This window comes from Carcharhinus amblyrhynchos, chromosome 11 (genome assembly GCF_965287045.1).
Source record: "Carcharhinus amblyrhynchos chromosome 11, sCarAmb.v2.hapA, whole genome shotgun sequence".
Taxonomy (NCBI): Eukaryota; Metazoa; Chordata; class Chondrichthyes; order Carcharhiniformes; family Carcharhinidae; genus Carcharhinus; species Carcharhinus amblyrhynchos.
The window spans coordinates 81,962,003-81,989,463 of NC_137334.1; the positions used below are offsets into that span (position 1 = coordinate 81,962,003).

Below are 27,461 nucleotides of genomic sequence, written 5' to 3' on the forward strand. Positions count from 1 at the left end.
GCTTTTCAGGGATATTAATGCAGTTGGGATAGAGAAGTCCAACTATCGACCACAGTCACGGACAACTCCGTCCCATCGTATCAAAAACAGAAAATCTCAGCAGGTCTGACAGCATCTAGGAAAGAGAATAGAGCCAACGGTTCGAATCCGGATGACCCTTCGTCAGAGCCAAAGACAAAGAAAATAGGATAAGATTCATACAGTTAGGGTGAGAAGGAGGATTGTAAGTTGTCACAGACAAAAAGATAAAGGCAATATAAATGGTGGTAGCAAAGGCTGAGAATGATACAAATAGAATCATAGAATCCTACGGTGCAGAACGAGGCCTTTTGGCCCATCAAGCCTGCATCAATAATAATCCCATCCAGATCCTATCCCCCAACCCCACATATTTACCCTCCAAGTCTTCCTGACACATTGGCAATTTAGCACGACCAATCAACCCAACCCGCACATCTTTGGAGTGTGGGACAAAACCCACACAGACACAGGGAGAACATGCAGACTCCATAAGGACAGTGACCCGAGGCAGAAATCAAACCTGGATCTCTGGCACTGTGAGGCAGCAATGCTAACCATTATGCCACCGTGCTACCCATTAGAATCATAGAATCCTACAGTGCAGAAGGAGGCCATTTGGCCCATCAAGTCTGCACTAACCAGAATCCCACCCAAGCCCTATCCCCATAACCTCATGCATTTACCTTAGCCTGTCCCCCTGACACTAAGGGGCAAATTAGCATGGTCAATCCACCTAACCTGCACATCTTTGGAATGTGGGAGGAAACCAGAGCACGCAGAGGAAACCCATGCAGACACGGGGAGAATGCGCAAACTCCACACAAATAGTGACCCAAGCCGGAAAAGACTGAAATGTGTAAGTGGCAGAACAAAGGTGCAGAATGTCAAAGGACAGCCTTAGACATGTGGCAAATGGCCCTCGTGGGGTTGGGGGAGACGAGATTTTAATTGACTCGCCATCATATTTCCCACTCTTTGCCGGGCTTTGCTTTTGCTGCTGTTATCCCATTGGTGAGGAAAGCCTAGCGGCCAGCTCCGTCCGGGGAAGACTTTTCTCCTGTTGCGGTGATTAATTTGGAATGAGACCTTACCGTCACGTTGACCACAATACCCTCCTGAAGAAAAATAAGGAGGGTTTACATAGAACATAGAACATTACAGCGCAGAACAGGCCCTTCGGCCCACGATGTTGCGCCGACCAGTTAAAAAGCAATGACCCTCTAACCTAAACCAATCCCTTTTCCTCCATAAACCTATCCACGGATCTCTTAAACGCCCCCAAACTAGGCGCATTTACAACTGCAGCAGGCAGGGCATTCCAATCCCTCACCACCCTCTGGGTAAAGAACCTACCCCTGACATCCGTCCTATACACCTCTTAATTTAAAGCCATGCCCCCTCGTGCTAGCTTTCTCCATCCGAGGAAAAAGGCTATCACTATCCACCCTATCTAAACCTCTAATCATCTTATATGTTTCAATAAGATCCCCTCTTAGCCGCCTTCTTTCTAGCGAAAACAACCCCAAATCCCTCAGTCTCTCCTCATAGGACCTCCCCTCCATACCAGGCAACATCCTGGTAAACCTCCTCTGCACCCTCTCCAAAGCCTCCACATCCTTCCTATAATGTGGGGACCAGAACTGCACACAATACTCCAAGTGCGGCCGCACCAGAGTTGTGTACAGTTGCAACATGACGCTGCGACTCCTAAATTCAATCCCCCTACCAATAAACGCCAAGACACCGTTTGCCTTCTTAACAACCTTATCTACTTGATTCCCTACTTTCAGGGATCTATGTACACATACACCTAGATCCCTCTGTTCATCCACACTATTCAGAGTCCTCCCGTTAGCCCTATACTCGACACATCTGTTATTCCTACCAAAGTGAATTACCTCACACTTCTCCACATTAAACTCCATCCGCCACCTCTCGGCCCAGCTCTGCAACCTGTCTAAGTCACCCTGCAAACTATGACACCCTTCCTCACAATCTACCACACCTCCGACTTTGGTGTCATCAGCAAATTTACTAATCCACCCAACTATACCCTCATCCAGATCATTAATAAAAATTACAAACAGCAGTGGCCCCAAAACAGATCCCTGAGGCACACCACTCGTAACTGAACTCCATGACGAATATTTACCATCAACCACCACCCTCTGTCTCCTATCTGCTAGCCAATTCCTGATCCAATTTCCTAGATTACCCTCAATCCCATACATCTGCATTTTCTGCAGAAGCCTACCATGGTGAACCTTATCAAACGCCTTACTAAAATCCATATATACCACGTCAACTGCCTTTCCCCCATCCACCTCTTTGGTCACTTTCTCAAAAAACTCAATAAGGTTAGTAAGGCATGACCTACCCTCCACAAAACCATGCTGGCTATCTCCAATCAATTCATTACTCTCCAAATAACTATAAATCCTATCCCTAATAATTTTTTCTAAAACCTTGCCCACAACAGAAGTAAGACTCACCTGTCTATAATTCCCGGGGAAGTCTCTGTTCCCCTTCTTAAACAATGGGACAACATTCGCTATCCTCCAATCTTCCGGTACTATACCTGAGACCAACGACGACCTGAAGATCAGAGCCAGAGGCTCTGCAATCACCTCTCTTGCCTCCCAGAGAATCCTAGGGTAAATCCCGTCCGGACCAGGGGACTTAACTATTTTCAAACCCTCAAGAATATCCAGCACATCCCCCTTATCAACTGCAATACTGTCTAGTTTACACCCCTGCAACCCAGTGTTCTCCTCAGCTGCATTCATGTCCCCCTGCGTGAACACCGAAGAGAAATATTGGTTCAATGCCTCACCAACCTCTTCCAGTTCCACACACAACTTCCCTCTGCTGTCTGTAACTGGCCCCAATCTTGCCCTAGCCAACCTTCTGTTCTTAACATACCTATAGAACGCCTTAGGATTCTCCTTAATCCTATCAGCCAAAGTCTTCTCATGTCCTCTTTTAGCCCTTCTTAATTCACTCTTCAACTCCCTCCTTGCCAATCTAAAGCTTTCTAGTGCACTACCTGAGCCCTCAAGTCTCATCTGGACATAAGCCTCCTTTTTCTTTTTAACCAACGAATCAACTTTTTTAGTGCACCACGGTTCCCTAGCTCTACCAATTCCTCCTTGCCTGACAGGGACATACCTATCAAGGACTCGCAGTAGCTGCTCCTTGAAAAAACTCCACATTTCGGACGTTCCCAGTCCCTGTAGTCTCCTAGTCCAACCTATGCTTCCTAATTCTCTCCTAATAGCCTCATAATTACCCTTCCCCCAGCTAAAACTACTGACCCGAGGTTCATGCCTATCCCTTTCCATCACTAAGGTGAACGTAACCGAATTGTGGTCACTATCACCAAAATGCACACCAACTTCCAAGTCCAGCACCTGGTCTGGCTCATTTCCCAGCACCAAATCCAATATAGCCTCACCTCTAGTTGGCCTATCAACATACTGAGTCAAAAAACCTTCCTGCACACTTTGTACAAAAACTGCCCCCTCTAATGAGCTAGAGCTATAGCAATTCCAATCAATATTAGTAAAGTTAAAGTCCCCCATAACAATTACCCTATTACTTTCACTCCTAACCTTACATAAGCTAAAGGTTGAGATTGTCTGGACGCGGGGAGGGGTGGGGTGCTGGATCAGATTTAACATTTCATTTTAAAGGAATTCAATAGTTGGAAGTAGTTTGTGAGATTCTGTTGGGTGCGGGGGGACGGGGGGGTGGGGGGGGGGGGGTGGGTGTTGGGTGCGGGGGGTGGTGGGGGAGGCTGGGAAAGTAAAGTCGAGTTTCTGTGTCAATGTAAATATTTGGCAGCTGCCTTGAAGAATGCTGCAGTTAAATCTTTGCCAGGTGGAACTGTCAGATAACGAAAGGAAAGCTGATGCGTGGAGACCAGAAACAAAACATTTTCTAATCTGATCACTTGGCTAACACACACACACGAGTAAAAATCACAAATTAATTACCGTCCACCTCATTTTAGCTGGTCTTTTTCTTCTGACTGTTGGTTAATGTGATTCTACACTAAGGAGCACCATGACCTTGCCTTAGAATAGTGCAATTGCCTTGAAAACTGAAAAGGCAGAGAACAGGGGGTGGGAGGGAGGCCTGGTGAGCGAGAGGCCTGTGCAAACTGCAGATACTTCTCTGCTCCCCCATCCACCTTCCAGATAGCCTAATAGAGTAATAAAGAGAGGAATGTGAGGGGGCCGATTTGTCAGGTCGTCAAGTTGAAGATACAGAGTTTACTAGCGGAGATTAATTACCAGTCAAACGGCAAAAATGGAGAGAGCAGAGATGGGAGGCTCTCATTAGGCCAGCACAGCAAGGTCATTTCCCTGGTACAGCTTAGCAAGGCCACTCCCAATAATACGGAAAGATGCCTCAGACTGAAGCAAAGCACAGAGGCCTCCCTTCCCATTTTAACAGCATCAGGCTGAGCGAGTCCCCAACTGGTCCCACAGCCTGCCTATACTCTCAGTCCCGGATAACACACAACCGCACAGGTACTCCGAGGCGCCCAGCAACCACGAAATGCGTCGGATCTCAAATCGGTACCTTCAGCAGAGGAGGGAGTAATTGGTGAATAAATTAGGGAAAGAAAAATAGAATTGGCACTCGAGATCATGGAATCCCTATGGTGCAGACGGAGGACATTCAGCTCATCAAGACTGCACCCACACACACGAAAAAAAACACCCAGACCCTATCCCTGTAATTACCCCACATAAACCCGGCAGCATGGTGGCACAGTGGTTAGCACTGCTGCCTCACAGCTCCAGGAACCCAGGTTCAATCTGTCTGTGTGGGGTTTGCACGTTCTCCCTGTATTTGCATGGGTTTCCTCCCACAGTCTGATAGATGTGACGGTTAGGTGGATGGGCCATGATAAATTGCCCATAGTTTCCCAAGATGCGTAGGTTAGAATAATTAGCCATGGTAAATGTGTGAGGTTACAGGGACAGGGCAGGAGAGAGGGCCTAAATCAGAGAGTCAGTGCAGGCTCGATGGGCCAAATGGCCTCTTCTGCACTGTAGGGATTCTATGATTCTATTTTCCCTGCTGGTCCCACTTACACTAAGGGTCAATTTAACATGGTCATCAACCTAATCTGCATATGTTTGGACTGGGAGTAAACGGGGGCACCCAGGAGAAACCCACACAGTCATGGGGAGAACATGCAGACTCTGGACAGACAGTGACCCAAATCGGGAATCAATTCCAGGTCCCTGTGAGGCAGCAGTGCTAACCACTGTGCCACTGTGCCACCCTAAAATAGCTCAGCTTTTTACACAAATGTTCTTTCATCAGATGTGGGCATCACTCTTGTTTCCCATACCAATGAGGGGGCAGGTTAAGTATTTTCTTTTCTACATTTACGGGAAAGCGAGCATCGCTGGCTAGGTTACCATTTATTGACCATCCCTAATTGCCCTTGAGGAGGTGATGGCGAGATGCATTTTCAAACTGCTGCAGTCCATCTGGTGTAGGATTTAGAATCCCTACAGTGCAGAAGGAGGCCATTCGGCCCATCAAGTCTGCACCAGCCACAATCCCATCCAAGCCCTATCCCCATGACCCCATGCATTTACCCTAGCTAGTCCCCCTGACACGAAGGGGCAATTTAGCATGGCCAATCCACCCAACCCGCACATGTTGGACTGTGGTTGGAAACCCACGCAGACACGAGGAAAATGTGCAAACTCCACACACACACACACACACACACAGTGACCCAAGCCAGGAATCAAACCCGGGTCCCTGGCACTGTGAGGTATCAGTGCTAACCACTGTGCTGCCCCATTTGCCACTATGCCGCCCCAATTTTGACCCAATGACAGTGAAAGGACAGCGATATTGTGAAATCACGACGGTGAACATGGCTTAGGAAGTTGTACTGTTGTAACTTCCCACTTCTACCTCCCAATGCCCAACTCCAACACTGCTGCTGAAATCATACATATGAATTAAGAGTAGGAGTAGGCCACTCCGCCCCTCGAGCCTGCCCCACCATTCAAGGAGTTCACGACTGACCTGCTTGTAACTTCAACCCCACATTCCTGCTTACCCCCAATAACCTTCTACCCGCTTGCTAATCAAGAATCTATCTAACTCTGCCTCAAAAAGATTCAAAGACTCTGTTCAGCTGTCTATTGAGGAAGAGAGTTCCAAAGACTCGCAAGCCTCTGAAGGAATTTTTCCTCATCTCTGTCTTAAACGAGTGACCCTTCCTTCCTGTATCCTTGCCTCTATTATCGGTAGATGCTATCGTTCAAGTGTTGGTGGCTGCCACCTTGCAAACCAGGGCGGCACAGTGGTTAGCACTGCAGCCTCACAGCACCAGGGACCCGGGTTCAATTCCAGCCTCGGGACTGTCTGTCTGGATTTGGCACATTTTCCCCGTGTCTGCGTGGGTTTCCTCCAGGTGCTCCAGTTTCCCCTCAGTCCAAAGAGGTGCGGGTTAGGTTGATTGGCCATGATAAATTGCCCCTTAGTGTCAGAAGGACTAGAAGGGTATGATTGGCCATGATAAATTGCCCCTTAGTGTCAGAAGGACTAGAAGGGTATATGAGGTTATGGGGATAGGGCTCGGGTGGGATTGTCATCAGTGCAGGCTCAATGGGCCCACGGCCTCCTTCGGCACTGTATATTATGTGCTTCTGTGAACCCCTCTGTAAACCTAAGCTCTTCCAAAACCCAGCTCTCTACAGCCTAACAGTTACCAGGTTTCATTCACCCATCACCCTTGTATCTTGCCGACATACACTGGTTCCCAGCCTGGCAACACTTCAATTTTAAATTCCGTTCCTCGCTTTCAAAATCGCTCCATGCCTTCGTCCCCCTGGATCGCTAACATTGGCAAGCTCACCAAATCCCCTACGTGCCTCCAATTCTGGCCTCTTTCACTCCTCCGATTTGAATCACTCCACCATCAGTGGCCATGCCTCTTTGGTCCCACGCTCCGGAATTCCCTCCCCAAATCCTGTCCCTCCTTTGAGACAGTCCCGCAGATCTACCGCTGACCCAAGGCTTTCGGGCACCTTCCGCCAAAATTTCATCCCAGGGCTCACGCATTGAATTTGGGTTTGATAATCACTCCTAGGGAGTAGCTCGGGACATTGGTGTGGCAGAGTCAAAATACTGCTGCTTCTCAGCGCCAGGGACCTGGGTTCAATTCCTTCCTTGGGTCAATGTCTGTTGGGGAGTCTTCATGTTCTCCCCATATCCCACAGTCCAAAGATGTATGGGTTAGGGTGAATTGGTCATGCTAAATTGCTCCTTCATGTCAGGGAGACCGGCAGGGTAAATACGTGGGATTACGGGGAATTTCTACTATGTTACAGGCGCTATATTAATGAAAAGCATTCCCAGGTCAGCCTGTTGGAGGTAGGGTTTGCCTGTCCAAGTTTTATCTTCAGTACATCACATCCAAAAAAAATGTTTAAAGTTGAACACCAATTCAAGAAACAAATTTACGCAACGTAACTTTGAGTTTGAAAAATGCAGTTTTAAGAGTATCCCAGCAGAGGGAGCTCATTCACCACAGGAGAGTGACAACCTTGACTACCGATTAAACTTTCCAGGTGCTGTTGAGGTTGGGCAGGGGAGATAAATGAAAGTGGCCAAGTTCTCTGTTCCTGATCATGAAATGCTGTGAGCACCAGCCAGATACATGTACAAATTCTGACGCGGGGATTTAAAACGTTGGCCACAGACAAGGTATGATGTGGAGATGCTGGTGTTGGACTGGGGTGGGCACAGTAAGAAGTCTCTCAACACCAGGGTAAAGTCCAACAGGTATATTTGGCAGCATTAGCTATCGGAGCACTGCCCCTTCATCAGGTGATTGAAGAGTTTGGTTCACAAACGCTTCTCGGCCTTTTGGCGAAGATTAAGTGTAGTATTGACATGCTGCACTTGGTTGAAGTCATAAGGTTACATTTTAGCTTAATTTGAAGCAATTTTTAAAAGCGGCATCTTGGCCTTTTGGCTAAAATGCAAATGAGATCAAGCCTTGGAGGAGGAGCTACACCTACTCCAGTCAGCTTGGATCATGTAGATCAAGCCCAAAACAGGAGGTGAGAGCCCTGTCTTGTCAGCTTGGATCGGGAATGTCCCAACTTGTTGGGACTCTGAATTGGATTTGATTTGCTTGGATCGAATTGGAATAAAGTTTTAAAAAAGTTTGGTTCACAAACAGGGCGTATAAAGACACAAACTCAATTTACAAGATAATGGTTGGATTGTGAGTCTTAACAGGTAACCAAGTCTTTACAGGTGCAGACAATGCGAGCGGAGGGTTAAGCACAGGTTAAAGAGATGCATGTTGTCTCCTGCCAGGACAGCGAGATTTTGCAAGTTCAGGCAAGTCATGGGGTTTACAGACAGTGTGACATTGAACCCAAGGTCCCGGTTGAGGCCGTCCTCGTGCATGTGGAACTTGGCTATCAGTTTCTGCTCAGCGACTCTGCGCTGTCGTGTGTCGTGAAGGCTGCCTTGGAGAACACTTACTCGAAGATCAGGGGCTGAATGCCCGTGACCGCTGAAGTGTTCACCAACTGGAAGGGGACATTCCTGTCTGGTGATTGTCGAGCGGTGTCTGTTCGTCTGTTGTTGTAGTGTCTGCAAGGTAGTGAGTGGAATTGCCAAGCCCTCCAGGATTGGACAGGATCCCCAGGAATTAAAAATTAAACCCTCCTGGATATTGTAACAAGCTAACCCAGGGAATATTCACTGGAGTTGTCATGTGTTTGCATTTTCTGCAAATATTGGTTTGTATTAATTGTAAATAGGCTGACAAAGGGTTTTTTAAAACTGTTGTTTGACTTGTGGAGCTGTAGGAGTTAGGTGGTAATGTGATGAAGCTACTATGAAGACAGTCAACCCAAGTTGTTTTTTTAAATTAAAAGTTTATTTATTAGTGTCACAAGTAGGCTGACATTAACACTGCAATGTAGTTACTGTGAAAATCCCCTAGTTGCCACATCTGGCGCCTGTTCAGGTACACCGAGGGAAAATTTAGCACGGCCAATGCAACTAACCAGTACTGTTGGGGGGGGGGGAGACAGAGCACCTGAAGGAAACCCACACAGACACGTGGAGAACATGCAGACTCCACACAGACAGTGACCCAAGCCAGGAATCGAACCTGGGTCCCTGGCGCTGTGAAGCAGCAGTGCTGACCACTGTGCCATCTCATAATGTCAGTGTTCTCTCTGTGCTCCAGTTTCCTCTCATAGTCCAAAGATGTGTAGTTTAGGTAGACTGGCGCCATCCTAAATTGCCCCGTAATGTATCAAGATGTGCAGAACAGATGGGATTAACCATGGTAAACGTATGGGGTCACAGGGAAGGATCTGGGTAAGATACTCTGTCAACAGAATCGATGCAGTCTTGATGGGCCGAATGGACTCATCTGCACTGCAGGGATTCTATGGTCTTTCGCAAAACCAGTATTTATTACCCATCCCTAGCGGTAGTGTTCCCAGACTCTCACTGCCCTTGCTGCAGGTTTGGAAGGTGCTATTGAAGCAATCTTTTGGAGCTGAAGTCTTATAAACAGTACACACAGCTGCAATGGGTGCAGAGGAAGGGCATGTTTCGGGGGTGGATTTGGGGTGGGGGCAATGTTTTGACCTGCATGATGTCGAGCTTCGTATGTTGTTAGAGTTGAATTGATGCTAAACGTATTTAGTAAATCCCAACACACTCCTGTCTTGTGGGCAGCACGGTGGCGCAGTGATTAGCACTGCTGCCTCACAGTTCCAGGGACCCGGGTTCAGTTCCCGGCTTGTGTCACTGTTCCTTCCCCACCCCCATGTCTTTGTAGGTTTCCTCTGGGTTTGATTTGACTTATTATTTTCACATGTATTAGCATACAGTGAAAAGGAGGAAAGTACCGAAGTGATGTTAGGGGTAAGTTTTTCACTCAGAGGGTGGTGAGTGAATGGAATCGGCTGCCGTCAGTGGTGGTGGAGGCGAACTCGCTGGGGTCTTTTAAAAGACTTCTGGATGAGTATATGGGGTTTTATGGGATTGGGGGTTATAGATAGGTCTATAGATTGGTAGGTGTTGATGTGATCGGCGCAACTCGTGGGCCGAAGGGCCTGTTTGTGCTGTAGTGTTCTATGTTCTATGTTCTTGCGCACTATACAGACAAAGCATAACGTTCATAGAGAAGGAAATGGAAGAGTGCAGAATGTAGTGTTACAGTCATAGCTAGGGTGTAGAGAAAGATCAACTTAATGCAAGGTGGGCCCATTCAAAAGTCTGACAGCAGCAGGGAAGAAACTGTTCTTGAGCTGTTCTGTTGGTACGTGACCTCAGACTTTTACATCTCCGGTTTCTTCCTATAGTTGGAAAGATGTGCTGGTTAGGTGCATTGGCCATGCTAAATACTCCCTCAGTGTACCCAAACAGGTGCCGGAGTGTGGCGACTAGGGGGCTTTCACAGTAATTTCATTGCAGTGTTAAGCCTACCTGTGACACTAATAAATAAACTTGAATCTAAGAGTTGGTGGGCAGGTTTTGGGGAGTAAGGAAGCAAGTTACGCGCTGCAGAATTCCCAGCTGCTGCCCTGGCAATTCTCCTTCTGGACATCTGTAGAGAATTCAACCTGAACAGTATCGAACATAGCTGTCAAACATTAGCAGGACAACGGGTTGGCTGTCACAGAGGGACACAGCTCCTGATAAATTAGCTGATTGGGTGGCTCCACTGCCCTCTTGTGGTAAAATGGATTAACAGCAAGCAGCGGAACGTCCAACAGCACACCCATGTGGTGAGGAGTTCCTTCGTATTCAGATTGGGAGGACTTGTGATCTGCTGCCTGTAGGTCAGATGAATATAAACCTCTGGAGAATCCTAAACATAAAGGCTAATCTTCATGTCCGCTCTGAAGCGGGTCACCAGAGCCCAGTGCCAAGGCCAATGAAAGCTACCGCGAACCCACAGGGAGTGAGAGAGCTGGAGTCACGAGTAATCCTGTACTCATCGACAGGCAAAAGCATCACTGGAAAATTTAGCCTTACAATATTCCTCATTGACCCACCTCCACCACTGGATCTTGCTGGGTCTAGAAAATGGCCCAGACCAGGAAAAGGTCAGCTGTAAAAGACACATGCAAACTCAGCCAAGACACACAAAGGATACTATAGTTCAACCGAGCTCACAAGGCACATGGGCCAACAAACAAACGCATGTGGCAAGCGAGACAATAAAGCCAGGCTTGGGTACGTGTTACTCGGTGATAAGTGATACAGGACAATGGCCCCAAAGGCAGCACCAAGCTCTTGCTCAGTTAGCGCATATTCAGGTGAAGTACAAAGGAACACAATGAACCTTGGGTTAGAGAGGGGAAGAACAAATACAGTTAGGAGTTTCACCGCGAATACACTGCCAGCACTCATGGTGCATAAGACCAGAAGATACAGGAGCAGAATTGGGCCATTCAGCATGAGGTTAGCACTGCTGCCTCACAGCACCAGGGACCCGGGTTCGATTCCTGGCTTGGGTCACTGTCTGGGTGGAACCTGCATGTTCTCCCCGTGTCTGCATGGGTTTCCTCCAGGTGCTTTGGTTTCCTCCCACAGTCCAAAAGAATTAGGTGCATTGGCCATTCTAAATTCTCCCTCGGTGTACCTGAACAGGTGCCAGAGTGTGGTGACTAGGAGATTTTCACAGTACCTTCCTTACAGTTTTAATGTAAGCCTACTTATTCAACTTAAAATTAATGCACAGTATAAGTGGGATGGTCCAGTGTTTATTAATCTTAAAAGTTTTAATGTTTACTTATTAGCATCACAAGTCAGTTTACATTAACACTGCAATGAAGTTACTATGAAAATCCCATCGTTGCCACACTCTGGCGCCTGTTTGGGTACACGAAGGGAGAATTTAGCATGGCCAACGCACCTAACCAGCATGTCTTTCGGTGTGGGTGAGGAAACCAGAGCACCCGGAGGAAACTCACGCAGACACGGTGAGAACGTGCAGACTCCACATGGACAGTGACCCAAGCCGGGAATGGAACCCAGGTCCCTGGCGCTGTGAGGCAGCAGTACTAACCATCGTGCAGCCTAATCTTAGTACTGGAGATAGCACTTGGTGCCGAGTCTACACTGCATCCAAATATGTACCAACGGAGGAGGATTCCCGTGTGTTAACTTGGTTGCAATTTGAGAGCTGTTGCATTGCCCAGGCTCTTTCCGAAGAGATTGCTGCTCATTCCGGCAGGAATGCTCTCCGTGCCCCAGCTGTCAACCAATCCTTCAACTAACATCACCAAAACAGAATATTGAGCTGTCGTCACACTGATACGTGAGGAAGCTTGCTGCGTGCTGGTCTCCTGTCACATTTTCTCACATAACAACAGTGACTACACTTAAAAAGAGTCTTAACTGTTTGCGAAAATGCTTTGGATGAAAAAGATGCTGGAGTTTTGTTCTTGAAGCTCCTCTTACCTTTAAAGCTGGAAGGTCACTGAGCGGCTCCGTGGGTGCCGGAGTCAACGGAAGCTTTGGAATTTCAGAGTATGGAGCCGTCTCCTTCTCACTCAGTTCATCACTGGGGGAGAGATGGCAGAGATTATGACACAATGATAACTCAAAAAGAGCCAGGCTTATCTCCTACATAAATAATATATAAACGATCGAGGATTGAACCCCCTCAACCTGATGGTCATCGAGGATCATCTTCAAAGAATGAAGAATAGTACAGAACAGGAACAGGCCCTTCGACCCTCCAAGCCTGTGCTGATCACGATGCCTGCCGAAACCAAAGCCATATGCACTTATTCTTCCATTCCTAGCCTATTTATGAATTCATCTGGTTGTCCCTTCAATGCTACTATCATACCTGCCCCCACCACCTTCCCAGGCAGCGCGTTCAAGACATTCACCACCCTCCTTGTAAAAAATTTGCCTCGCACATCTCCTCTAAATTTTTCCCCATGGACTTAAACCCATTAGAGGCTCGAGGGGCTAGATGGCCTACTCCTGCTCCTATTTCTTATGTTTCCTAGTGCTGGACTTTTCTACCCTAGAAAACAGCATCTGTCTCTCCACTCTGTCCCATGCCACTCATAATCTTGTAGACCTCTATCAGGAGGTCCCTCAACCTCCATCGTTCCAGAGAGAACAAACCGAGTCTGTCCAATCTCTTCTCATAGCTAATACCCTCCAGACCAGGCAACATCCCGGTAAACCTCTTCCGTACTCTCTCCAAAGTCTCCACATCCTGTAGAGATTCTATTTTATGATTCTACTTTCTTTTAAAAAGAAAAGGTGGAGGAACCAAGTCAGAGGGCCACCAATTAGTTCTTATCAACAACTTATCTGAAACATAAAAGTTTGATTATAATACAATATTCCTTTAGTTCCGTTAGGTTCAAAGATAAAAGCATTCTGAAACTAAATGGCCAGTGCCCCTCAGCATAAAGGAGGAGGCAGATTATTATCTGAATGGCTGTAAATTGGGGGGAATGTACAATGAAGTCTTGGGTGTTCTTATGCATCAGACTCTGAAAGTAAGCGTGCAGGTACAGCAGGCAGTAAAAAAGGCAAATGGTATGTTCACAGTGAGAGGATGTCTTGATGCAATTATACAGGGCCTTGGTGAGGCTACATCTGGAATATTGTGTGCAGTTTTGGTCTCCTTATTGGAGGAAGGATGTTCTTGCTCTCGAGGGAGTGTGGAGAAGGTTTACCAGGCTGATGGCGGGTATGAGGAGAGATTGTGCCAGTTAGGATCATGTTCACTGCAATTCAGAAAAATGAGGTGTGGGGTGGGGATTTCATAGAAGCCCATCAAAATCTAACAGGCCTAGACATAGTAGATGCAAGAAGGATTCTCCTGATGGTGGGCGTGTCCAGAACCAGGGGTGACAGTCTGAGGATACTGAGCATTGAGGGTGGGGGGTAAACTGAGATGAAAAGAAATTCCTTCACACTGAGGATGATGAGTTTGAACTGACCAAAACCCCAAACACCTTTGTCTAGCATGAATCTAACCAGAACTCTGCTCCTCTTACACAGAAGCGCGAAATTAACCCACTTAAATCCATAGCTCATCTCTAATATTTAACATTACAAACCTAGCTCACCTGAAACTACCTCTGCCTTCCCGACACTTGGCCACATCGGGTTCAAGCAGTCAAGGTTCACCACACTCTGATTTCTGGCATGGCTGAATTAGGTATGGAGGACAGATTGGGTCAACTAGGCCTGGTGTGCTCACTGGAATTTAGAAGCATGAGAGGGGACCTAATTGACAGAGGCAATTCGGACAGGACTGGACAGACTGGATGCAGAGATGTTGGCTGATGGTGATGCGGGGTGGGGGCAGGGGGGGGTGGTCTAGAACAAGGGGTCACCATTCCCAGGATAGTAATGGAGCAGGCTACCACTGAAGGCTGGGGAGGCCAAATATCACTAAATATATTTAACTTGGAAATAGATATGCTTCCAAACCTGGCTGTGATGGGATACAGTAACGAAGCAGTCAGGTGGCACAGTGGTTAGCATTGCTGCCTCACAGCGCCAGGGATCGGGGTTCGATGCCCAGCTTGGGACACTGTCTGTGCAGAGTTTGCACATTCTCCCCATGTCTGTTTGGGTTTCCTCCGGGTGCTACAGTTTCCTCCCACAGTCCGAAAGATGTGCTGGTTAGGTGCATTGGCCAGGCTAAATTCTCCCTTAGCGTACCCAAACAAGCGCCAGGGTGTGGCAGCTGGGGGATTTTCACAGTAACTTCATTGCAGTGTTAATGTAAGTCTGCTTGTGACACTAATAAATGAATAAGAGTGTTTCAGTACTTGCAAAAATATTGATTACTTTGCTGAGAATAAGCAGGATTGAGATGTTTCCGCTCCCTTGGGGTGAAGGGTTATGGGGGAGGGGAGGGTGAAGGGTTACAGGGGAGGGGGGGGGTGAAGGGGGTGGGTGAATGGTTATTGGGAGGGGTGAAGATTTATGGGGCACAGGCAAGAAAGTGGAGTCAACATCACAACGCGATGAGTGAAGACCTTATCGAATGGCAGAGCAAGCTCGAAGGGGCTGGATGGCTGACTCCTGCTCCCAATTCCTGCATTGGGATCGTTGCTTTGATTTCACAGCTCTAGCCTGTTTCAGTTAATTATTTTGTGATCGTATCTGGTCCAGAATTTGTCCCATTTGTAAGACGATGACAGAGTAGACTCGCTTGCCCCCATCACAGATGTTTTAACCTCAACAACTGCAATGCAGCGAGGGTTTTACCCCTGGAAATACTTACAGGTTGAACGCAGTGCTGACTGGATTGCCTTTCACTGGGCCCCAGGAACCTTGTCGCTCTGGGATTTTGCTCGTCACTAACATGGTTTCCGCAGCTCCTGATCCCCTGCTTAAAATATGAACACAATCACAGTGTGCTGCACTCAGACAAAGCTTTGATTGTCACAATAGGGGCAGAGAGCAGGTTAATGGGCATCAGTGTCAGCTGACAAGTGATATTGTCCCTCAGACCCAGGCAATTCTGCCTTTTTGTGAACATCTGAATGCTCCCAACTTGAGGAAGGATATACTGGAGGGGGTGCAGAGGAGATTCACTAGGTTGATTCCAGAGTTAAGAGGGTTGGCTTGTGAAGAGAGATTAAGTAGTCTGGGGCTATACTCATTGGAATTAGGAAGAATAACTGGAGACCTTATGGAAACATATAAAATTATGAAGGAATAGATAAGACAGAAGCAGGGACTGGCAGGTGAAATTAGGGGGCTTAGCCTCAAAATAATGGGGAACAGTTTTAGTCTCGAGTTTCACCCAAGGATTGCGAATCTGTGGGATTTCCTGCCCAGTGAAGGGATTGAGGCTGCCTCACAATGTTTTTAAGGCAAGGATAGATACATTTTTGAACAGTTAAGGAATTAAGGGTTATGGTGAGCGGGCGGGTAAATGGAGCTGAGTCCACGAAAAGATCAACCATGATTTTATTGAATGGTGGAGCAGGCTCGAAGGGCCAGATGGCCTATTCCTGCTCCTTGTTCTTATGTTCCACTGAGGTTCCATGGAAACGCTCCACCTCACCCAGCTAGTCAAGACAATGAGTCCTGATGGGTTATTGAACTTGGGAAGGCATCATTTTTGGGAGCTAATACAAACACAGCTGTGGCAGCAGTTGTTGAGCAGAGATCAGGATCTCTGAACTCGAGTTGACTGTCCCTTTTCGAACCCAAAGCCACAGAAGAAAATTCCAGCTCCCTCGCTGACACCCAATCTGAGACCAACTAACTCAGGGAAAAAACACTAGTCTTTCTGGTCCACACAGCTTCATTGGCTGCTAACTAATTAAGGTGCTGGGAGATGGGTATACATTAAATCACAACCATGTCTAAAAATTGTCACTTTTCAGTAACGGGTTAAACTGAAACCTCCCCAGATCTTCATAAAGACGTCCTGATCAGAAGCATTTAAACCAGTTACGAAACAAAGACACACAATTACACTTCAGTGTTTTGTTGAATAGAATTGCACAGACACATCATGTCTACCAAGAGGAGGGGAGCACTGTGAAAGGAGGAACATGTGATGGGGGACTGGGGGATAGTCATTCTAATCTAGGCCACTCTCATGCACCATCTAGTGGCCAGGATAGGAACAACAGGGCAAGGAAATAACTTGCAGCTTGACCAGGATCTAACTCCCCTGCTCCTCTCCGAAGTGGTGCCGTGGGATCTTGTACATTCACCTGAGCAGTTCAACATCTCATTCAAAAGGCAGCACTTCCGAATGTGCAGCACTCCCTGTGTAATGTTTGGCATGGTAAAGATGCACCATTAGAAGGAGAAAAGATATCAAAGATATGCATATAACCAGCTCCCTGGCACTCACCTGGCTAAGGGAACTATACAAGTGGGTCTGACGGTCTTTGCTTGCATGCACAGGAAAACACGTGCCAAATATGATGCAAGGGCAGGATTCCATTTGAATGCTGCAAAGTGCATACAGTAAAATAAGCTGCTAATAACTACTATCTAGGGTTGCAGACACCCAAGGAGCAGGGGTTGGCTACACAGCCATTGGGCCCACTCCAACATCCAGTACAATCATGGCTGATCCTGGGCTTCACCTACATTGTCCCAGTTCCCCCCCATATCGCTTAACTTCCCAAAGGACCACAATGTACCCAAACAGGCACCAGAGTGTGGCGACTAGGGGATTTTCAGAGCAACTTCATTGCAGTGTTACTGTAAGCCTATGTGTGACACTAATAAATAAATCTTAAACCTTAATTCTGCCTGCCCCAGCCTTAAATGCATTCAACAAATGGAGAAACACCAACCCCTGGGATAGAGAATTCCAAGGATTTCCAATCCTTTGGAGCAATTTCTCATCTCAGTCCTAAAGGATTGGGCCCTTATCCGGAGACTGTGCTCCTGTGATTTAGGTTCCCCGCCCCATCAGTAGAAACAGTCTCTAAATGTCCACCCTATCATAGGGCAATGTCCTCGTCCCAGGGATCAATTTAATGAACCTTCCCTGTACCACTCCCAGTGCAAGTAAATCCTTTCTTAAACGTGGAGACCAAAACTGCAACACAGTACTCCAGATGTGATCTCACCAAAAATCGTGTACAATTGGAGCAATACTGGTTAATTCTTATACTCCAGTCTCCCTGCAGTAAAGGTCAATGTCCTATTTAGATTTCTAACAGCTTGCTGCACGAGCATGCAAACTTTGCGTCCCTTGTTCAAAGAATAGCCGATGTGAGCGATGGCGGCACAGCAGCAGACTGGCTGGCACTGCTGCCTTTCAGTGTCAGGGACCCGGGTTCAATTCCAGCCTCGGGTGCAGTGTGGAGTTTGCATGTTCTGCCCGTGTCTGCATGGGTTTCCGGCGGAAGCTCCGGTCTCCTCCCATAGTCCGAAAGGCAAGCTGGTTAGGTGCATTGGCCATGCTAAATTCTGTACCCAAACAGAGCGTGACGACCAGGGGATTTTCACAGTACAGTCATTGCAGTGTTAATGTAAGCCAACTTGTGACACTAATAAATAAGCTTAAAAACGCTATTGAGGGGTTGCCTGTGTCGGTGGAAATATACCAGGGGGAGAATCAGCACTCTCAGGGGAAGGACAGTGGACAATTAAAAAAAACTTCAAAGAAATTACATCTGGCCCCAAAATGAAAATTGTACTGTGAAAAAATCGTGTCCTGACCTGCAGCTGAAGGCTGTGTCAAACAGCTTCGAGTTATTGTCATTCAGCCTGGTATCATCTCGCGCCACCTGGGAAGAAATATGTAAAACTATTATGAAAGAATCTAAACAATAATACGCACCTTATTAACATGGACAGAATATACAGTACACATGCCCCTCTGGTCATATCTCACTGCCCCGCTATGAAAATGACATGAAGCCACAACTCTGTCTGGAATATCAGTGAGGTTCTTCTAAATTTTAGATTAAAATTTGAACAAGTTATTTTAAAGGGGGCTCTTTACAGTAGCACTTAATTCAAAAGTTCCCAAGTCAATCCAGGCTTCTGTGACCTGTGCAGAATTTTAACACATTATTTACGAGGATGCCACCGGGACTTGATGGTTTGAGTTACAAGGAGATGGCGGATAGTCTGCCTTTTTTTTCCCCTGCAGTGTAGGAGGCTGAGGGGTGATCTTATAAAATAATGAGGGGCATAGGTCAGCTAGATATCTTTTCCCAAAGGTAGGGGAGTCTAAAACTAGAGGGCATAGGTTTAAGGTGAGAGGGGAGAGATATACAAGTGTCCAAAGGGGCAATTGTTTTCACACAGAGGGTGGTGAGTGTCTGGAACAAGCTGCCAGAGGTAGTAGTAGTGGTTGGTATAATTTTGTCTCTTAAAAAGCATTTGGGCAGTTTCATGGATATAGAGGGATATGGGTCAAACTCAGGCAATCGGGATGAGCTTAAAAAAAAGAGATGGCATTGACAAGTTGGGCCAAAGGGCCTATTTCCATGCTGTAAACCTCTATGACATGAACAATTCGGATTCCTTCATACGCATTGCAAAGTGTTACTGAATGACTGGACTGTGTACAACACAGGTTGGACAGTGCAAGCCTATTAAGTCCAATTTATTAAGATTCCTGCTTTCAAGTCTTATAAATTCAACGGATTCTGATTGCGATTTTCTCTGAAGTTACTTATCTAGGTGAATATTTACAGCTCCGACCGTTAGGAATCCAGTTCCAACACTGGCACGACAGCTGTGCCCAGCGTAGAGTGGGCACTTGTACAAGTCTGGCCCCTAACCAGGTCACCAGCAGCACTGACAAGAAGAATTGTATTTCAGACATCACCTTTTACAACCTTCAGGTGTCTCAAACAGCCGGTCAAGTACTTCCTTTTTAATCACCACTGTAACGTTGGAAACGCAGCATCAATTTTCACACAGCAAGGTTCCAGAAGCAGCAACATGGCAATGACTGGATAGTCCTTTGCTTAGTGATACAAAACAAGGAATAGGTATTGGCTTGGACAGCAAAAGGAACTCCTCTGCCCTTCTTCAAATATTGTCTTGGGATCTTTAGTGTCCATCCTACAGATGAGGCCTTTAAATTAACGTCTCACTCGACAGTTGGCACCTTTAACATTTTCTCAGTGTGGCACTGAAGGGTCAGCCTCCATTTTGTCCCCGAGAACGTGACTAGAACCCGCAACCTCTGGCCCAGAAGTGAAAGCGCCATCACGGAGCCAAAGGTAACTCTTGGGCCGGTTCACGTTTCCAGCCTCACCAACTGACAGCAAGTCTCGGTCAAAGGCGGCTTGTTCATTATATTTAATCACAATCTCTCAAAATGCTCGCTTTGATTTTACACCATGAGTGTTGATAATATCAGGTTGGCCAGCTTTAGGAACAAGGGCTGTGGATTTTCTGTCCCCACTGCAGCAGGGTGCCCCCGCAGTGAGGGTGGCGAGCCATTCGCTTACCCATTGACTTTGGACAATCCCACTGCGGGAAAGGACTGCAAAGTTCCAGCCGAGGATTACAATTGTTGCACTATCGGCTTAAAAAGGTGAGATAAGTGCAGCTAGGAGAGGTTTAAAAATATATGTGAACCTAACCGTATTCACCTGTTGACTGTAGAGAAAAGGGTCTTAGACATTTCCAAACTTGTCCCTCTAAGGTATTCTAAACCTGCCACAATGTCGACATGATGTGGGTATGCCGGCGTTGGACTGGCGTAAACACAGTAAAAAGTCTGACAACACCAGGTTTTAGTCCAACCTATTTATTTGATAATATACTCACTAGCTTTCAGGGTTACCCCCTTCGTCAGGTGAATGGAGAGTTCTGGCCTCAGACAGAGCATATAAAGCACAGACAGTTTAGAGATTACTGATTAAAATGCGAATCCTTACACCTAACCTGCTGTTCAAGACCTGAAGTGGCTGATAATGTGAGTGGAAGGAGCACTGATCACAGTTTAAAGAGATGTGTATTGTCTCCAGACAGTACAGTAAGTGAGGTTTTGCAAACCCAGGCAAGTCATGGGGGTTACAGATAGTGCGACATGAACCCAAGATCCCTGTTGAGACCGTCCTCATGTGTGCGGAACTTGGCTATCAGTCTCTGCTCAGCGACTCTGCGCTGTCGTGTGTCGTGAAGGCCGCCTTGGAGAATGCTTACCCGAAGGTCAGAGGCTGAATGCCCGTGACCACTGAAGTGTTCGCCAACAGGAAGGGAACAGTCTTGCCTGGTGACTGTCGAGCGATGTTCATTCATCCGTTGTCGTAGCGTCTGCATGGTCTCCCCAATGTACCATGCTTCGGGACATCCTTTCTTGCAACGTATCAGGTAGACAATGTTGGCCGAGTTGCAAGAGTATTTACCATGTACCTGGTGGATGGTATTCTCACGTGTGATGATGGTATCCATGTCGATGATCCGGCATGTCTTGCAGAGGTTGCTGTGACAGGGTTGTGTGGTATTGTGGTCACTGTTCTCCTGAAGGCTGGGTAGTTTGCTGCGAACAATGGTCTGTTTGAGGTTGTGTGGTTGTCTGAAAGCAAGAAGTGGGGGTGTGGGGATAGCCCTGGCGAGATGTTCGTCTTCATCAATGATATGTTGAAGACTCCGGAGAAGATGTCGTAGCTTCTCCGCTCCGGGGAAGTACTGGACGACGAAGGGTACTCTGTCCACTGTGTCCTGTGTTTGCCTTCTGAGGAGATCGGTGCGGTTTTTCGCTGTGGCGCATCGGAACTGCCGATCTATGAGTCGAGCACCATATCCTGTTCTTATGAGGGCATCTTTCAGGGTCTGGAGGTGTCTGTCACGATCCTCCTCATCTGAGCAAATCCTGTGTATACGGAGGGCTTGTCCATAGGGAATGGCTTCTTTAACATGTTCTTTAACATGATCCGGACCTTCAGAGCACCCTCCGTGCTCTCATTCCACGTACTCCCCGCATTGGAGATCTCTACTGCCTCCCAAAGATACACAAGGCAAACACACCTGGCCGTCCCATTGTATCGGGCAATGGGACTCTGTGTGAGAACCTCTCCGGCTACGTTGAGGGCATCCTGAAACCCATTGTACAAAGAACCCCCAGCTTTTGTCGCGACACTACGGATTTCCTACTGAAACTCAGCACACACGGAGCAGTTGAACCAGGGACACTCCTCGTCACAATGGATGTCTCAGCGCTCTACACCAACATCCCCCACAACGATGGCATTGCTGCGACTGCCTCAGTACTCAATGCTGACAACTGCCAGTTTCCAGATGCAATTTTACAACTCATCCGCTTTATCCTGGACCACAATGTCTTCACCTTCAACAACCAGTTTTTCATCCAGACACATGGAACAGCCATGGGGACCAAATTTGCACCTCAATATGCCAACATCTTCATGCACAGGTTCGAACAAGACTTCTTCACTGCACAGAATCTTCAACCGATGCTATACACTAGATACATCGATGACATTTTCTTCCTTTGGCCTCATGGTGAACAATCACTGAAACAACTATATGATGATATCAACAAATTCCACCCCACCATCAGACTCACCATGGACTATTCCCCAGAATCAGTTGCATTCTTGGACACACGCATCTCCATTAAGGACGGTCACCTCAGCACCTCACTGTACCGCAAGCCCACAGACAATCTCACAATGCTCCACTTCTCCAGTTTCCACCCTAAACATGTTAAAGAAGCCATTCCCTATGGACAAGCCCTCCGTATACACAGGATTTGCTCAGATGAGGAGGATCGTGACAGACACCTCCAGACCCTGAAAGATGCCCTCATAAGAACAGGATATGGTGCTCGACTCATAGATCGGCAGTTCCGATGCGCCACAGCGAAAAACCGCACCGATCTCCTCAGAAGGCAAACACAGGACACAGTGGACAGAGTACCCTTCGTCGTCCAGTACTTCCCCGGAGCGGAGAAGCTACGACATCTTCTCCGGAGTCTTCAACATATCATTGATGAAGACGAACATCTCGCCAGGGCTATCCCCACACCCCCACTTCTTGCTTTCAGACAACCACACAACCTCAAACAGACCATTGTTCGCAGCAAACTACCCAGCCTTCAGGAGAACAGTGACCACAATACCACACAACCCTGTCACAGCAACCTCTGCAAGACATGCCGGATCATCGACATGGATACCATCATCACACGTGAGAATACCATCCACCAGGTACATGGTAAATACTCTTGCAACTCGGCCAACATTGTCTACCTGATACGTTGCAAGAAAGGATGTCCCGAAGCATGGTACATTGGGGAGACCATGCAGACGCTACGACAACGGATGAATGAACATCGCTCGACAGTCACCAGGCAAGACTGTTCCCTTCCTGTTGGCGAACACTTCAGTGGTCACGGGCATTCAGCCTCTGACCTTCGGGTAAGCATTCTCCAAGGCGGCCTTCACGACACACGACAGCGCAGAGTCGCTGAGCAGAGACTGATAGCCAAGTTCCGCACACATGAGGACGGTCTCAACAGGGATCTTGGGTTCATGTCGCACTATCTGTAACCCCCATGACTTGCCTGGGTTTGCAAAACCTCACTTACTGTACTGTCTGGAGACAATACACATCTCTTTAAACTGTGATCAGTGCTCCTTCCACTCACATTATCAGCCACTTCAGGTCTTGAACAGCAGGTTAGGTGTAAGGATTCGCATTTTAATCAGTAATCTCTAAACTGTCTGTGCTTTATATGCTCTGTCTGAGGCCAGAACTCTCCATTCACCTGACGAAGGGGGTAACCCCGAAAGCTAGTGAGTATATTATCAAATAAATAGGTTGGACTAAAACCTGGTGTTGTCAGACTTTTTACAATGTTGACAGTCAGGTTATTTAGATTGTACAAAACGAACCCTTGTCAATGTTTTACCTTCACGCCAGCCTCCGTCTGCACTTTAAAACTGTTACTTTTCGTGTCCTCGGGAGGAATCGGGCACGGGACACTGGTTGTGTTCTTGAGGTCCTTGTCCATCAACTTAACAATTTCATCCTGACACAAAGACAACATTTTAAAATCAATTGGCCCTTCCCAAAGCATACACACTCTGAACTACAACGCCAAGAATATCATCAGCATCAGAGGCGCCTTCTTTCATACAGGCAATATTTAAAATGCTGCCATCTGATGCCATAGTTTGAGCTACTCATTGACACAAAACAGGAGAAAACATCTCAGGATGTTAACATTTGGTGAAACTGGAGAATGGACTTCCTTCAAATGTCATCAGGAATCAGTGTGTTTGAAGGGAGGTTTTGATGAAATGAGTGGAATATAACCAACGATAGAGTAACTTGAACATATGGGAGGAATGGCATGATAGGGGACATAATTTTAGAATAGGGGTCAGCTATTTACAGCTGGTATAAGAGTGCATTGCTTCACAGAAATGGTTATAAATCTTTGACTTCAGGGCTGTGTGGGTGCTCCATCATTGAGACTATTCCAGAGAGAGACAGAAAAATCCTTTGGATTAAGGGACTGAAGGGAAGCTGGGGTCAAGGGTCCTTCAAGAACACAGGGTTGGCACGATGGCACAGTGGTTAGCACTCACAGCGGCAGGCTCCCAATTTCAATTCTGGCCTCAGGTCACTGTCAGCGGGGAGTCTGCACATTCTCCCCGTGTCTGTGTGGGTTTCCTCCGGGTGCTCCAGTTTCCTCTCACACTCCAAAAGATGTGTGGGTTAGGATGATTGCTAAATTGACCCTAATGTCAGGGGGATTGGCAGGGTAGATGTGTGGGGTTATGGGAATAGGGCCTGGGTGCGATTGTGGTTGGTACAGCCTCAATGGGCCAAATGGTCTCCTTCTGTACTGTAGGGATTCGATGGGAGCAAACCAGGACCTCTACCATTTAGAAGGGCAAGGGCAGCAAATGCACAGGAACACCACAACCTGCAAGCTTCCCTCGAAGCCACATGCCTTCCAGACTGGGAGCTATATTGTTGTTCTTAGACCATCTCACAGTCAAAATCCTGGAATGCCCTCACAGCACTGTGGGCGTACTCACAGCACATGGACAGCAAGGGTTCAAGAAAGCTGGATGACCATCAACTTCCCAAGAGCAGTTAGGGACGGGTGATAAATGTTAACCTAGCCAGCGATACTCACATCCCAAAATCAAAGTAAATCACCCCTAGTCTTATCAAATGGCAGAGATGGCTTGAAGAGCCAAAGAGATTAGCCCCGATTCCTTATATTCTTACAGGTTGAAAGGCCTTTGCCCGTTTGAGGTTTTGTGATGCCCTTAGGCAACAAAAGTATAATTTGCATTCAATTTAGAACATTAGCAATTTAATCTGTAAAATCCTCAGGTGGCAGTTACTAGGGGGCATAACTATAAGTTTCACGGTGGGAGATACAGGACGGATGTCTGAGGTAGATTATTTACTCAGAATGGTTGGGGTGTGGAATGCACTGCCTGCTGCGATAGTGGAGTCAGACACTTTAGGAACTTTCAAGCGGTTATTGGATAGGCACATGGAGCACACCAGAATGATAGGGAGTGGGATTGCTTGATCTTGGTTTTGAACAAAGCTCGGTACAACATCGAGGGCCGAAGGGCCTGTACTGTTCTACGTTCTATGTAATTGGAGTTTGGTGCCATCGTCAGTACATAGGTACTGGCCAGCAGCCTCACTTGGTGAAGAGAAGGTATTGATTTGATACGGGTATCTCAGTTGAAACCAGGGTAAAGCCACCAATCTCATTCCTACCTGGTGATTGGCGTTCACATGGAGGTTGATGTTGGGCCTGGTCCCAGGAACAGGGCTGCTCTCTATCTGGAGCTGCTTCAGCCTTGCCACTACTTCATCCAATGCTGGAACATGGAGAGGGCAAAAGGGATCAATAACAAGCGGTTAAACAAACGTGTTCCCATCGTTAATGCAATTTATACATCGAGCGTCCCCCACTATTCCCCACTCCATTCGGAGGAATCTCCAGCAACAAGCTGATGAGCCAACAAGTTAATTTTTCATTACTCGATTGGAAAATTGGTTATTCTCAGGGAAACTGCTGAGGCAAATACATCAAGCAATATAATTCATCCACTGTATTAATCTAAAACTGGGCCTTGCTTTAATGTAGTATCCTTCCTCAACTCACCACAGACAATTCACATTGCAGTGCAATGCATATACTAACTGTTTGTGTATGTCTGTCCAGCTCCGGGTTCGATTCCAGCCTCGGGCGACTGCATGGAGTTTCTGCAGTGTCTGCATGGGTTTCCTCCAGCTCCCACACTCCAACATTATGGGCAGCATGGTGACACAGTGGTTAGCACTGCTGCTTCACATCGTCAGGGACCCAGGTTCGATTCTGGCCTTAGGTGACCGTGTGGAGTTTCAGTGTTCTCCCTGTGTCTGCATGGGTCTCCTCCGGATGATCCGGTTTCCTCCCACGCTCTAAATATGGCGGTTTAGGTTGATTGGCCATGCTAAATTGACCCTAGTGTCAGGGGGATTAGGTTACAGGAATAGGTCCTGGGTGGGATTGTGGTCTGTACAGACTTGATGGGCCAAATGGTCTCCTTCTGCACTATAGGGATTCAAGAATGCGCAGGCTATGTGGATTAGCCATGCTAAATGTGTGGGGTTACAGGGATAGGATGGAGGAGTACACTTGGTTAAAAGAGACTCAATGGGCCAAATGGCCTCCTTCTGCATTGTAGGCTTTTTATGATTATAGGTCGGGAAGACTGACTCCAAAACACTGAAGACGCCAGAGTGATTGATGATGGACGATCAGCAAATATCTAGACCAACACTAAGTCTTGCGCTGACCCTCCAACACTGTTAATGTAGTAACAATATCCACAAAGTCTGACACTGAGCCACTCTAGAAAATGTTAGGGACAAGCGTTTTAAAGCTTGGCCTCAAAGAGGTAATTATTAAAGGGCTACTTAAAGGAGGGAGGGAAGTAGTGAGGCAGAGGGGTTCAGGGAGGGAGTTTAGGTCTCAGCAGTTGAAGATATGGCTGCTAATGGTGCACTGATACATATATATAAAAAAATCAAGAATGCTCAAAAAGCCAGACCTAAAGAGGCTCAGAGACCTTGGAGAATGACAGAATCCGAGGAGGTTAAACAACGTTGAGAGGAAGCAAGGCCATGGAAGGATCTAAACATGAAAATCAGTAACACCAATATGGACAATCAAAGTTCAATTCACTGGAATCTTCTGTTTAAATTAGCAAACCACTAAATGAAGGCCCCAGGCCCATAATGCAGGATGCTGAATACAGGAAGGAAGGTAAAATAAGTCAAGTAATGGCGATAACATTGGCATTTAAAGATTTGCCGATACCTTACAGGGAGGTGCAGAGTTCCAGGGTTTTGAGATTTGGAACCGACCTAATGTGATAGCAGGCTAAGGAGTGTTGTGTGTATATAATTTGAGGTGCACTGTTTTATAAATAATAATTGCACTTAGACAGTTCTTCATCACTTCAAAACCATGGCCACACACCAAATCACTTCTGCAAGTTTCAAATCCAAGTCTTCGCGTTGGTCTAGATATTTGCTGGCCGGCCACCATCAATCGCTCTGGCGTCCTCAGTGTTCTGGAATCGGCCTTTTTTTAAACCTGGAATCATAGAAACCCTGCATTGCAGAAGGAGGCCACTTGGCCCATTGAGTCTGCACTGACTCCCTGGCAGAATATTTCACCCAGGCTTACTGGAAAGTGGACCGAGCTTGACTGAAGATAGTCAGAAGCTATTCGAGGTGTATGAAGAGATCACTTAAGCTTTACACAAGTGCCCTTGGATAATAAATAATCTTTAAATCAACGTCACACCTTCAACTCCACTGGTACGGTGGGGTGGCATGGTGGCAAGCACTGCTGCCTCACAGCGCCAGGGACCCAGGTTCGATTCCCAGCCTGGCTCACCGTCTGTGCGGAGTTCGCA

At 47.0% G+C, this 27,461-nt stretch overlaps 1 protein-coding gene across 2 annotated transcripts in view; it reads right to left on the reverse strand.

Moving 5' to 3' along the window:
• The window catches only part of epb41l5 (erythrocyte membrane protein band 4.1 like 5), a 160,431-nt gene that overhangs the window by 16,242 nt on the left and 116,728 nt on the right, over positions 1-27,461 (reverse strand). Inside the window, exons 17-21 of one of the 2 annotated variants that reach the window (XM_080199480.1) lie at positions 25,267-25,370; positions 23,423-23,542; positions 18,241-18,308; positions 15,323-15,427; positions 12,514-12,616 (exon numbers count right to left, since the gene is read on the reverse strand). In XM_080199480.1, the coding sequence (XP_080055606.1) occupies positions 12,514-12,616; positions 15,323-15,427; positions 18,241-18,308; positions 23,423-23,542; positions 25,267-25,370 (500 nt within the window). Of the gene's footprint in view, positions 1-12,513; positions 12,617-15,322; positions 15,431-18,240; positions 18,309-23,422; positions 23,543-25,266; positions 25,371-27,461 lie in introns of both variants that reach the window. The other variant, XM_080199479.1, reaches the window with a different exon arrangement.